We start from the raw sequence: 12787 nt of genomic DNA, 5'->3' as shown, positions 1-12787 counted from the left end.
TATGCAGGTTTTTTACCCAGTCATTAGTAAAACATGGAGAAACGTATTATAACCGATACCAAAGAAATACCGAAAATTACCGGTTATTCATAACTAACACATCGGTATCAGTTTTAACCGCCAGATTTTTCCCGTCCCTAATTCACAATCGATAGTCAGCAAAATTTAATAATGGAAGGAAACTGTGCTAGCAATTTTTTTTCTGGTATGTTCCTATGGGGCCAAACTGCTGAGACCATCGGTCCTTAGGCTTACGCACTACTTAATCTAAATTAAACTGACTTACGCTAAGGACAACACACACCCCCATGTCCGAGGGAGAACTCGAACCTCCGATAGGGGAGCGGCGCGAACCGTGGCAAGACGCCCAAGACCGCGGGGCTACACCGCCCAGCTGCTACTACATTCTCGACGAAAATGGTCGTCATCCAGGTCTTTCAATAACGTCAGATGACTAAACAGCAACAATTTTTTTAGCCCACATATACCTTTTTTTTCTCTTTCGACCTAACAGAAGATTTGGCGAGTTTGTTCTCCATAGAACTAGAGAGCCTACTGAGAAAATCAGACTCTACGTCTAGCCGTTTGATTGCCACGTCAGACTTCGTTGGACCGGCCAAATTAGACCGTCTTTAGCGCCTTAAGCTCGTACAAGCATGCTGTTGTTGTTGTAGTGGTCTTCAGTCCTGAAACTGGTTTGATGCAGCTCTCCGTGCTACTCTATCCTGTGCAAGCTTCTTCATCTCCCAGTAATTACTGCAACCTACATCCTTCTGAATCTGCTTAGTGTAGTCATCTCTTGGTCTCCCTCTACGATTTTTACCCTCCACGCTGCCCTCCAATACTAAATTGGTGATGCCTTGATGCCTCAGAACATGTCCTACCAACCGATCCCTTCTTCTGGTCAGGTTGTGCCACAAACTTCTCTTCTCCCCAATCCGATTCAATACTTCCTCATTAGTTATGTGATCTACCATCTAATCTTCAGCATTCTTCTGTAGCACCACATTTCGAAAGCTTCTATTCTCTTCTTGTCCAAACTATTTATCGTCCATGATTCACTTCCATACATGGCTACACTCCATACAAATACTTTCAGAAATGACTTCCTGACACTTAAATCTATACTCGATGTTAACAAACTTCTCTTCTTCAGAAACGCTTTCCTTGCCATTGCCAGTCTACATTTTATATCATCTCTACTTCGACCATCATCAGTTATTTTGCTCCCCAAATAGCAAAACTCCTTTACTACTTTAAGTGTCTCACTTCCTAATCTAATTCCCTCAGCATCACCCGACTTAATTCGACTACATTCTATTATCCTCGTTTTGCTTTTGTTGATGTTCATCTTATATACTCCTCTCAAGACACTGTCCATTCCATTCAACTGCTCTTTCAAGTCCTTTGCTGTCTCTGACAGAATTACGATGTCATCGGCGAACCTCAAAGTTTTTATTTCTTCTCCATGGATTTTAATACCTACTCCGAATTTTTCTTTTGTTTCCTTCACTGCTTGCTCAATATACAGATTGAATAACATCGGGGATAGACTACAGCCCTGTCTCACTCCCTTCCCAACCACTGCTTCCCTTTCATGTCCCTCGACTCTTATAACTGCCATCTGGTTTCTGTACAAATTGTAAATAGCCTTTCGCTCCCTGTATTTTACCCCTGCCACCTTCAGAATTTGAAAGAGAGTATTCCAGTCAACATTGTCATAATCTTTCTCTAAGTCTACAAATGCTAGAAACGTAGGTTTGCCCTTCCTTAATCTAGCTTCTAAGATAAGTCGTAGGGTCAGTATTGCCTCACGTGTTCCAACATTTCTACGAAATCCAAACCGATCTTCCCCGAGGTCGGCTTCTACTAGTTTTTCCATTCGTCTGTAAAGAACTCGCGTTAGTATTTTGCAGCTGTGACTTATTAAACTGATAGTTCAGTAATTTTCACATCTGTCAACACCTGCTTTCTTTGGGATTGGAATTATTATATTCTTCTTGAAGTCTGAGGGTATTTCGCCTGTCTCATACATCTTGCTCACCAGATGGTAGAGTTTTGTTAGGACTGGCTCTCCCAAGGCCGTCAGTAGTTCCAATGGAATGTTGTCTACTCCAGGGGCCTTGTTTCGACTCAGGTCTTTCAGTGCTCTGTCAAACTCTTCACGCAGTATCGTATCTCCCATTTCATCTTCATCTACATCCTCTTCCATTTCCATAATATTGTCCTTAAGTACATCGCCCTTGTATAGACTCTCTATATACTCCTTCCACCTTTCTGCTTTCCCTTCTTTGGTTAGAACTGGGTTTCCATCTCAGCTCTTAATATTCATACAAGTGGTCCTCTTTTCTCCAAAGGTCTCTTTAATTTTCCTGTAGGCAGTATCTATCTTACCCCTAGTGAGATAAGCCTCTACATCCTTACATTTGTCCTCTAGCCATCCCTACTTAGCCATTTTGCACTTCCTGTCGATGTCATTTTTGAGACGTTTTGCCTGCTTCATTTACTGCATTTTTATATTTTCTCCTTTCATCAATTAAATTCAATAATTCTATGTTACCCAAGGATTTCTACTAGCCCTCGTCTTTTTACCTACTTGATCCTCTGCTGCCTTCACTACTTCATCCCTCAAAGCTACCCATTCTTCTTCTATTGCATTTCTTTCCCCCATTCCTGTCAATTGCTCCCTTATGCTCTCCTTGAAACTCCGTACAACCTCTGGTTCTTTTAGTTTATCCAGGTCCCATCTCCTTAAATTTCCACCTTTTTGCAGTTTCTTCAGTTTTAATCTACAGGTCATAACCAACAGATTGTGGTCAGAGTCCACATGTGCCCCTGGAAATGTCTTACAATTTAAAACCTGGTTCCTAAATCTCTGTCGTACCTTTATATAATCTATCTGAAACCTGTCAGTATCTCCAGGCTTCTTCCATGTATACAGCCTTCTTTTATGATTCTTGAACAAAGTGTTACCTATGATTAAGTTGTGCTCTGTGCAAAATTCTACCAGGCGGCTTCCTCTTTCATTTCTTTGCCCCAGTCCATATTCACCTACTACGTTTCCTTCTCTCCCTTTTCCTACTACCGAATTCTAGTCACCCATGACTATTAAATTTTCGTCACCCTTCACTATCTGAATAATTTCTTTTATTTGATCATACATTTCTTCAATTTCTTCGTCATCTGCAGAGCTAGTTGGCATATGAACTTGTACTACTGTAGTAGGTGTGGGCTTCGTATCTATCTTGGCCACAATAATGCGTTCACTACGTTGTTTGTAGTAGCTTACCTGCACTCCTATTTTTTTATTCATTATTAAAGCTACTCCTGCATTACCCCTATTTGATTTTGTGTTTATAACCCTGTAGTCACCTGACCAGAAGTCTTGTTCCTCCTGCCACCGAACTTCACTAATTCCCACTATATCTAACTTTAACCTATCCATTTCCCTTTTTAAATTTTCTAACCTACCTGCCCGATTAAGGGATCTGACATTACAGGCTCCGATCCGTAGAATGCCAGTTTTCTTTCTCCTGATAACGAGGTCCTCATGAGTAGTCTCTGCCCGGAGATCTGAATGGGGGACTATTTTACCTCTGAAACATTTTACCCAAGAAGGCGCCATCGTCATTTAACCATACAGTAAAGCTGCATGCCCTCGGGAAAAATGACGGCTGTAGTTTCCCCTTGCTTTCAGCCAAGGCCGTTTTGGTTAGTGTTACAAGGCCAGATCAGTAAATCATCCAGACTGTTGCCCCTGCAACTACTGAAAAGGCTGCTGCCCCTCTTCAGGAACCACACGTTTGTCTGGCTTCTCAACAGATACCCCTCCGTTGTGGTTGCACCTACGGTACGGCTATCTGTATCGCTGAGGCACGCAAGCCTCCCCACCAACGGCAAGGTCCATGGTTCATGGGTGGGGGGGGGGGGGGGGGGGGGGGAGGGTACAAGCATGCATAATTGATCGACTGAGCTTCAGGCGGCAAGTGCAACCAAAATGCATGTGCAAGATTTTAGTACAGACGCTGACGCACACGTGCTTGTCAGCTACGTGTTTACCCGCCTTTAAGGCCTCTATACGCCCACCAATTTATCGGCCTGCCAACCGACCGACCACGTTTGTGGCAGCCTTCACACATCCTGACCGACTGCACTTAGCGATTGCAGCGCCGCATCATCGTTGTGACTTATCTTCTCATTGAGTGATGTACTACGAGATACCGCCTGCTTTTGCACGGAAATAAATTGGGGTCTGCCTTAGCCAAAGAAGGTCGAAATATATCTGTGGCTAAAGAAGTGGCTAATGCTGGGAAAGAAGTTCACCCAAGTTTTCTTTTTTTTATGTAAGTAGCTGGGAGCTCTGATTGCCGTAATTATCTAAGAATGGCTGAATCATGCATTTCGGAGCTTCTGAACATCGTCAGACCGTCATTACTAGAAAGGATACAGTCATGAGAGATGACGTAAGCTGCTAGGAGAGGCTGTTATCTGCATTACGATTTCTAGCCACTGGCAGAAGGTAAGAGAACCTCAAACACAGTGTTGTTGTATACTCACAGTTACTAACTAAACTGCTTCCTGGAACCTGCAACGTGATTAATAGTTGACTGAGGAAATACATCATGGTAAAGTAAAATAAATAAAACAAAAGACTTTCATGTAAACCAACGGAATTATTTATGTAAACAGCATAAAAGATAACCTTTAAGTTTAAGAAACTCATTTCAGATTCAAAGAAGAAAGACTACACATGACGGTGCCACACATCATCTAATAAATACAACAGGTACGTGAGGAATGAAGCATTTAGCAACATAAATAAGAAATGAAGCATTTAGCAACTGTTCGAACGGTAAAAAAAAAAAAAAAAACGCTCTTTGCCCTTCATAGCAGAGGTCTTCGATGGGGAATGGACTTATTCAACAATTAAGCAAGTATATTTTATGAATTAACATTCATTAAAAGTCGATGGTTCGGTTTTTAGAGTTTTTCCGATAAGTATCTGAAACCTATTAACAGAAATAGGCACGGTCGTTGCACATTTATTCTTTCTATGTGCTACACGAAACCATTATGATTTCGTTAAAGAATGGTTAAGTGCTGCATTTTTCCATCTGAGTCTTTAAATTTCTCCAGAAAATCTATCCTCTGAGTCTCGTCCGCCTCGCACCCAGTCATGTATACTATTGGGTTGGTGCATACGTTCGTAGCGTTTTTCCGTAAGTTTGATAAACACAACAGAGACACATGACAGAAATTTTAGTCATAAATTACATATTCTCCTTCTATTTACAATAGTCTGCCACCGATGCGGTAACTTTTCGGTTCCGCGACTGTAGAAATCAAGTGGCTTTGAGGGGAAGAGCTCATCGAGCCATTGTTCGGAGCCTGTTTTCATTCGGAAAGGGCAGTTGTTCGACAGAGTGTGGCAAAGGCGAAAATCTGAGGTCGCAGTCTAGCAGAATACCTTGGAGTAGCTTCACTTCACGCACTGTTCCTGGTCGCTGTTCTTGGACTGCACCAGCAATACGTCTCACTTGTTGACAGTAAATGTCAGCAGTGACGGTTACACCTCGGGGAAGCATTTCGTAGTACACCACACCGGCGTAGATCCACCAGATGCGTACCATTATCTTATGTAGATGCGAGCAGATCTTTGTATGGTAAGTTGCTGCTTTGTTTGGACTCAACCATTCCTTTCTTTTTCTTATGTTAGTATAAAGACACCATTTATCAACACCAGTAACGAGAAAGGATAGGAATGGCCGGTGTTGTATACAAGCCAATTGATGTTAAGCGATCGGAGATGTACCGGGTGACCAAAAAGTCAGTACGAATATATTTGGAAACTGAATAAATCACGGAATAATGTGGATAGAGAGGTACAAATTGACACACATGCTTGCAATGACATGGGGTTTTATTAGAACAAAAAATATGCAAAAGTTCCAAAAATGTCCGACAGATGGCGCTTCATCTGTTCAGAATAGCAATAATTAGCATAACAAAGTAAGACAAAGCAAAGATGATGTTCTTTACAGGAAATGCTCAACATGTCCACCATCATTCCTCAACAATAGCTGTAGTCGAGGAATAATGTTGTAAACAGCACTGTAAAGCATGTCCGGAGTTATGGTGAGGCATGGACGTCGGATGTTGTCTTTCAGCATCCCTAGAGATGTCGGTCGATCACGATACACTTGCGACTTCAGGTAACCCCAAAGCCAATAATCGCACGGACTGAGATCTGGGGACCTGGGAGGCCAAGCATGACAAAAGTGGCGGCTGTGCACACGATCGTCACCAAACGACGCGCGCAAGAAATCTTTCTAGTGTATAGCTATATGGGGTGGAGCGCCATCCTGCATAAACATCTTATGTTCCAACAGGTATTTATCAGCCAAGCTGGGGATGATGTGATTCTGTAAAATATCGGCGTACCTCTCACCCGTCACGGTAGCAGTTACAAAACCAGAATCACGTATTTCCTCGAAGAAAAAAAGCCCGATAACGGTAGATTTTCGGTAGCTCAAATTCTGCAGTTGTGGGCGTTGACAGCCCGCGTCTCGTGGTCGTGCGGTAGCGTTCTCGCTTCCCAAGCCCGGGTTCGATTCCCGGCGGGGTCAGGGATTTTCTCTGCCTCGTGATGGCTGGGTGTTGTGTGATGTCCTTAGGTTGGTTAAGTTTAAGTAGTTCTAAGTTATAGGGGACTGATGACTATAGATGTTAAGTCCCATAGTACTCAGAGCCATTTGAACCATTTTTTTTTTTTTTTTTTTTTTTTTTTTGGCGTAGACACACCCTCGTAGCGTGAAATGAGCTTCATCAGTCCACAACACGATACTCAACCTATCGTCATCTTCCGCCATCTTTTTGAAACGCCCACACCGCTAATGCCTTCCGCTTCACTAAATCGCCAGGTAACAGTTCATGATGCCGATGGATTTTGTACTGATAGCATCGGAGGGTACGCCTGAGTGCCAACCAAATAACAGTGTATGGAATGCCGGGTCGACGTGCGACTTCACGAACGCTGACTTCACCGTGCATAGACGAACCCGCTAGAGTCTCCATTTCTTCCTGAACTGTCTCAGCAGCATTACGACTTGTGCTCGGTCGGCCACTACGGCGTCTATCATCTAAACAACCCGTGGATCGAACTTCGAAATCATTCTCGCCAGAGCTGCATTTGTCAACGGACCTTTACCAGTTCGAATTCCCCTTGAACTAGCACATTCCCCATTCTGATAATACAGCTTCACTAAAAGCGCCTTTTCAGGTAACGTCAAAATGCTGCGACTGCTGGCGCATGCTGCGACTGCTGGCGCATCTGATCATCTCTCATTTTTTTTTTTTCTTTATTGTAATTCAATTCCCCATCAGGGCGGGCTGGCAGCAGCATATGCGCTGCTCTTCAGCCAAAAGACATAGAACATACAATAGAAGACAGTTAAAAATATACAAAGGAGAGAATACGGTAAACATATAAAAAAGGGGGAACATCATGGAAGGCAATATTCTCTCTCTCATTACAGCTCCTTTTATACACGATTATCATGCGCAGTCACCGACGTTTTGCTGTCCAGCGCCATCTGTCGGACATTTTGTGAACTTTGTTTTCTTTTTGTTTCTAATAAAACCCCATGTCAATCCAAGCATGTGTGTCAATTTTTACCTCTCTATCTACATTATTCCGTGGTTTATTAAGTTTTCAAATTTATACTGACTTTTTGATCGCCCCGTATACATGGCCACGCTCTGATTTTTGTGATATTGGTTTAGACCATGCGGTATGCAGACACCCGATTTCTTAACCCTCCCCACTGCATGCAAATGAGCACGTTGGTGGAATGATCACCGTTGATCATATTTTCCAGTTTTCAATTACAGACGTGGGTCATTTTGAATTATTGCGTTTAAACGATCATCATGAAATCCCGAAAGCCTTCCTAAACGTGGTGAGTCACAAATGTCAAATCGGTCCTCCTTAAAACAAGAAAACAATTTCTTTCCGTGCTCTGTCCAGTGGCATTGTCTCCATATACGGCGCAAATGTTTCTGGCTGCCTCCGCTGCTTTGACCCCGCTATTGAACTCAAAATAGAAGAATACCTAGGAAATGTTTCGATTTCTCCACTTGGTACTCTGTTGTCTAGCGTCTACAGCTCCAGTCACTACGTCCAAATGACAAAATAACAATAAATAAACTCAAATAGCAACCGTAAATAAAAATGACAATCGATAAATAAACCCACAGCAACTGTAACAACACACAAAACAAAAACCCTGCCAACTTATGCACCAATCTAATAGAGCAGTATTCACTCCCGCGCACAGCGACGAAAGACGAACTTTTGTCGGTAGTTGGGATGTGAGCAGAACACACGGCTCAGTTTGTTGGGGGAGGGGGTGGGGGACGAGGCTATCGGATGGTCCTACCCGCTCGACAACGAAAGTTCGTCGGTCGCTCAAAACGCCTCCACACATCAGATCGTGAGTAGGTCGGTTCGTGCGTGTGTAGGCCCCTTTACGGAAAAGGGAGTCTGTCAGAGCAGAGCAGCGGGGCGCGAGACAAGCACACTTCCGCGGGCCCGCTTCAAGCGCGGCAGACCACAAAGCCGGGGCCCGCGACGCGCTTCCCGCGTCACTCTACCGCCGGAGATTGTTGCGAGCGCGAGGCACGTGACCGGCGGCGACTGGCCTGGAGCGGCGTTGTGGTGGCGGCGGCTGTAGTTCCCCAGTGCCACGGCCGGTGCGAGCACGAGCAGCAACTGGAGCATGGCGGACACGGCGCTCTCCAACGGCGGCCCGCACTTCGAGCAGCCGTGGGAGATGACCACTCTACAGGTGAGGTCGGCCGTTCCCGTGCTCCAAGCGGGCTGACACAAATTTTTGTCCACTTAGTGTTCACGCGAGGAAAATGCTGCTGTGTGCTGAAGGTTGTCGTTACTGAAATGATATTTAACCCCTGTACAGTAACGGATTATAGGCGATACAAATGTTACTGAATCATTTCTAGGTTGCGGAGAACAAATCTTCTGAACACTCGACGAAACTGCTAAACATCGAAGTCCTAACAAATACGATTGGAATAAGAACCCTGTACAGTGTATCCATCAAGAGTGTGATATTGTCCCCCCCCCCCCCCCCCTCCCCACTCGCACCGTAAAATCTTGGTTGTGGTGACAGTCTGATCTATAGCGTAGACCGAAGTGTATGATAGGATGGAAGTTGATAATTTGGTTGTGAGTTGTCGAAGCCTACGAATGTGAAAGAAAAAATTGGTTGTGGTAGCAAAATGACGTGTAGCGAAGCATAATGTTTACGTCCGCGCAGCCTAATGTTTACATACGCCCCCTTACTGAAAAATGCATAACAGTCCCAATACGTAACTTTTACCCCGGAATTGGTATACGTCCTAACGTTCTTTCGCCCTCCCCCCTTCCTGTCCCCCCTGCCATTTCTGTCTCCCCCCCCCCCCACTCTGTTACCTGGAGCCTTGTTTATTGTTGTTTCAAATTCAGATTCTGTAGTAGTAATCTGATCATAATCCAATAACGTGTACATACGGGGGAAAAACAGCGCATTTTTATGTATACGATTTTTGTTCAAAAACAAAGCGAAACAATTGGTCCAGTGGGACAAATGCCCTGCTGTTGTAGTTAAAACTGGGATAAAGGAAACACAGCCGCACATTTTCACAGCATGCCACACGCAGGAATCTCTTTCTCGCTGTCGGTTTTAACGCAAGTCCCGCACATTGTCGAAAAAAAAGTTGGCCACGCCAGTCTGAACGTTTAATAGAGTAACGTGCAAAAATTTGAAGTAAATCGATGAACGTTTCTAGAGGTTTCGTAACAACTTGTTTTTATATAGTAGTATAGATATATCGCACATGTACTACGAAAACTGTAAAGAGCAGTACGCCAAGCACTGAATATTGTTGTAAACCATAATTTATTAACGAAATCGTGTATGTCGATGAGTGTTACTGAATATTATAGAGGAGGCAAAGAGGACTGTAACATAACGCTCGTGGCCGTCCGCGGTGGACAAGCGGATCTAGGCGCTTCAGTCCGGAACCGCGAGACAGCTAAGGTCGCAGGTTCGAATCCTGCCACGGGCATGGATGTGTGTGATGTCTTTAGGTTAGTTAGGTTTAAGTAGTTCTACGTTTTAGGGGACTGATGACCTCGGATGTTATGTCCCATAGTGCTTAGAGCCATTTCAACCATGACGCTCGTCATATAGTGGAACACCTTCCACAATTAAGCAAGATGTTTGCCATACTTGACAAAGGCTGACACTAGTGAAATTTCCAGCCCCCCTTACATGATGTTTACCCTGCAGTGGAATTAGTAAGTTACCTTCTTATTAGCTCGAGTTTCATTACACGGCCTTCATGCTAGTGTCCTCTTCACACACAGTAGAATGAAGTTAAAATTACAGCATTTTTAATTTATGGGAAATACCTCTTCAGATAAAAATTAAATACTAATTATCTATCTAAGTAATTCCATTTTGCTTATCACTCTTTAACGAAAACCATCTTTTTGTATACTCAAAAGTTCCGAAATTTTAGGGGTGCTCTCCTATTAACCAAGAGAGAAGTGCTGCTTTTGTATTGTGTGTCATCATTCCAATGATTTTTATCTGGACAGTGTTACGACACATAAAAAATTTCGTTTGCGCTTTTAAATACTTATAGGAATTTAACTACTCCTTCATGTAGAATCGTTGCCGCCCAATACGTAGGTTTCTCACTGTTTGCACAACTGACGCTGTCAACGCACTAAAACATATTTGTCGGCTGCAGCAAATTCTGCCTATGTGCAGAAACTAAGTAGTTTGGCTTCTTGTAATGTGTAACGTCATTCCGGAAATTAGTTGAAAGAACCGCCGCAAAATAGTTCGGGATCCCAGGGAACAGGATTCACGGTGTGTTGGCTTCCGGCGGCAAACTTGAGGTTCGGTTGAAACAGACGGCCGCAATTAAGTTCCCAAGGTTGTCAGCTGTCAGCTAAAGCCTGGAGTGTGTGTGGTGGCGAAATATCACTGTAGAAGTCCATCGGCACACACATCCCTCGTCGTCGGCTTCCTCATGCGTTGAAGTGTCGCTGAGTTGTCTCCTTTACCGGAAACAGGAGGTGGTACGACGGGCTGCTCCAATTCTAATGTCAGTTTTTCATGGCGGCGAATTTGAAATTAGTCGTTCGTGACATTATAATTTGTTCTACCACAGTTACACAACTTAACTGCCTGTGGACACCGAACTTTTAATAATGAATTTGGTCCAACTGGTTTGGTGCACTAAAATGCGACCGTTTCGGGTCGTAACTCATTACCGTAGTGAACTGTCATTTTCTGTTTACGAGGAAGAATGCGTTCATTAGGCCTATTTGACAAATTTATAGATAACCGAAAGTTAATTACTGACCTTCAAAAATTAATAATCAGGGGAAATATAGTCCTGTTTACTAAATTTAATGTGTACGTCGGGTGTATTTAAGAGCTTGTTTTTGCTGTTCTGCTTTGACCAGTGACGTTACTAGCAGCACCCTTTTTGTTGTGGTGACAAATCCGTGAAGCATTCGGCAGTGTGGATTTAGACAGAAGGAGAAATAGTTGGCGGAGCCAAAAAATGTGGCAGGACAATCTGTATATAGTACATTCCGTACTTATACTTACGTCCAGGTACAAACCTCTATTTTATTACTGTGGTCAGATTTAATTTTTTAGAGCATTAACAATAAAAACGTTCCACCCTAAAGCTCTCATATACCCCGACGCGCCTCCCTGCGAACGCGAACGCGAGATTGTATGACGTTGTAGTCGTCTTCACCGGTCAAAGCTGTAGGGATGTTTCGTATTCTTAGTGTGTTCATGTGGATTGGACTATAATCGCTTCAAAGAGAACGTCGATCTTTAACATTTTCATGGTAACTGATTCTTCCGTTGCTTCTTGGGAGAACAACATAATTATAAATTAAAAACAAAATATTCTGGTTGTTCTACAATATTAAATTTAGTTAACCTAGTTTTCGGCGTACAAGACCATCATCAGACTTAAACTAGCGTCGTCAAATAAGTTAGTCTTTGCAAACAACTTTGGAGAAAATGTTACTCGTCTACACTGAAGCATTATTCAACACTCTCCGTCCTCCAAACTTCCCTTAAGCCTCGGTTTTCCAAATGTTTGCTACACTCTGTTCCTGTCTGTTCTTCAATTTTCCTGTATCTATTTCATTGTCAATGCCTACATACTTAATATATTCTGTTGTTACATTGTCAGTTACATCTTCTATTTTATGTATCACTTTCCATATGTAACCCCTGTCATTCTTGTCCAGTATTAATTCTATTGTATTGGGATTTTTAAACTGTTATGTAGCCATTATTTTTAGAGTTTGGCGTTAATGTTTTTCCCTGCTTTGCAGCCTTTACCTTTATTTACTATTAAACTTTTTTTACCCTCTTAATTGCATTGTAGCAGCACTGCCAAAGGTTGCGTTTGTATGTTCGTGCTTCAGTCTAGATGAGTAACATTTTCCGAATGTTTATAAATATTGAAACTTCTTTAACGACAATAGTTCCTCAGTATAATGGTGGTCTTGTAACCCCAAAACCGGTTAACCAAGACCATGATGTAGAACGTATACAATACTGTATTTGTTTTCCTGTATAATTAAATGTTTTCCTTCTTAAAGCTAGAGTTAAAGCATTTAGAACTCTGCATACGAACACATCCAATTTGTAAACCTTCACCATAACCCATGCTAACTCTACTT

At 42.9% G+C, this 12787-nt stretch overlaps 1 protein-coding gene across 2 annotated transcripts in view; it reads left to right on the top strand.

Moving 5' to 3' along the window:
• The window catches only part of LOC126359655 (calpain-A), a 573819-nt gene that overhangs the window by 205367 nt on the left and 355665 nt on the right, over positions 1 to 12787 (top strand). The window contains exon 1 of one of the 2 annotated variants that reach the window (XM_050007650.1): positions 8644 to 8846. The exons of the other annotated variant lie outside the window; for it this stretch is intronic. Coding sequence (XP_049863607.1) covers positions 8778 to 8846 — 69 coding nt within the window. The 5' untranslated portion in view covers positions 8644 to 8777. Of the gene's footprint in view, positions 1 to 8643; positions 8847 to 12787 lie in introns of those variants that run through there. 2 annotated transcript variants of the gene reach the window in all.

Source organism: Schistocerca gregaria, chromosome 1 (assembly GCF_023897955.1).
Source record: "Schistocerca gregaria isolate iqSchGreg1 chromosome 1, iqSchGreg1.2, whole genome shotgun sequence".
NCBI lineage: Eukaryota > Metazoa > Arthropoda > Insecta > Orthoptera > Acrididae > Schistocerca > Schistocerca gregaria.
Note: the sequence above shows the minus strand (reverse complement) of the source record. Positions and strands in the feature narration are given on the sequence as shown.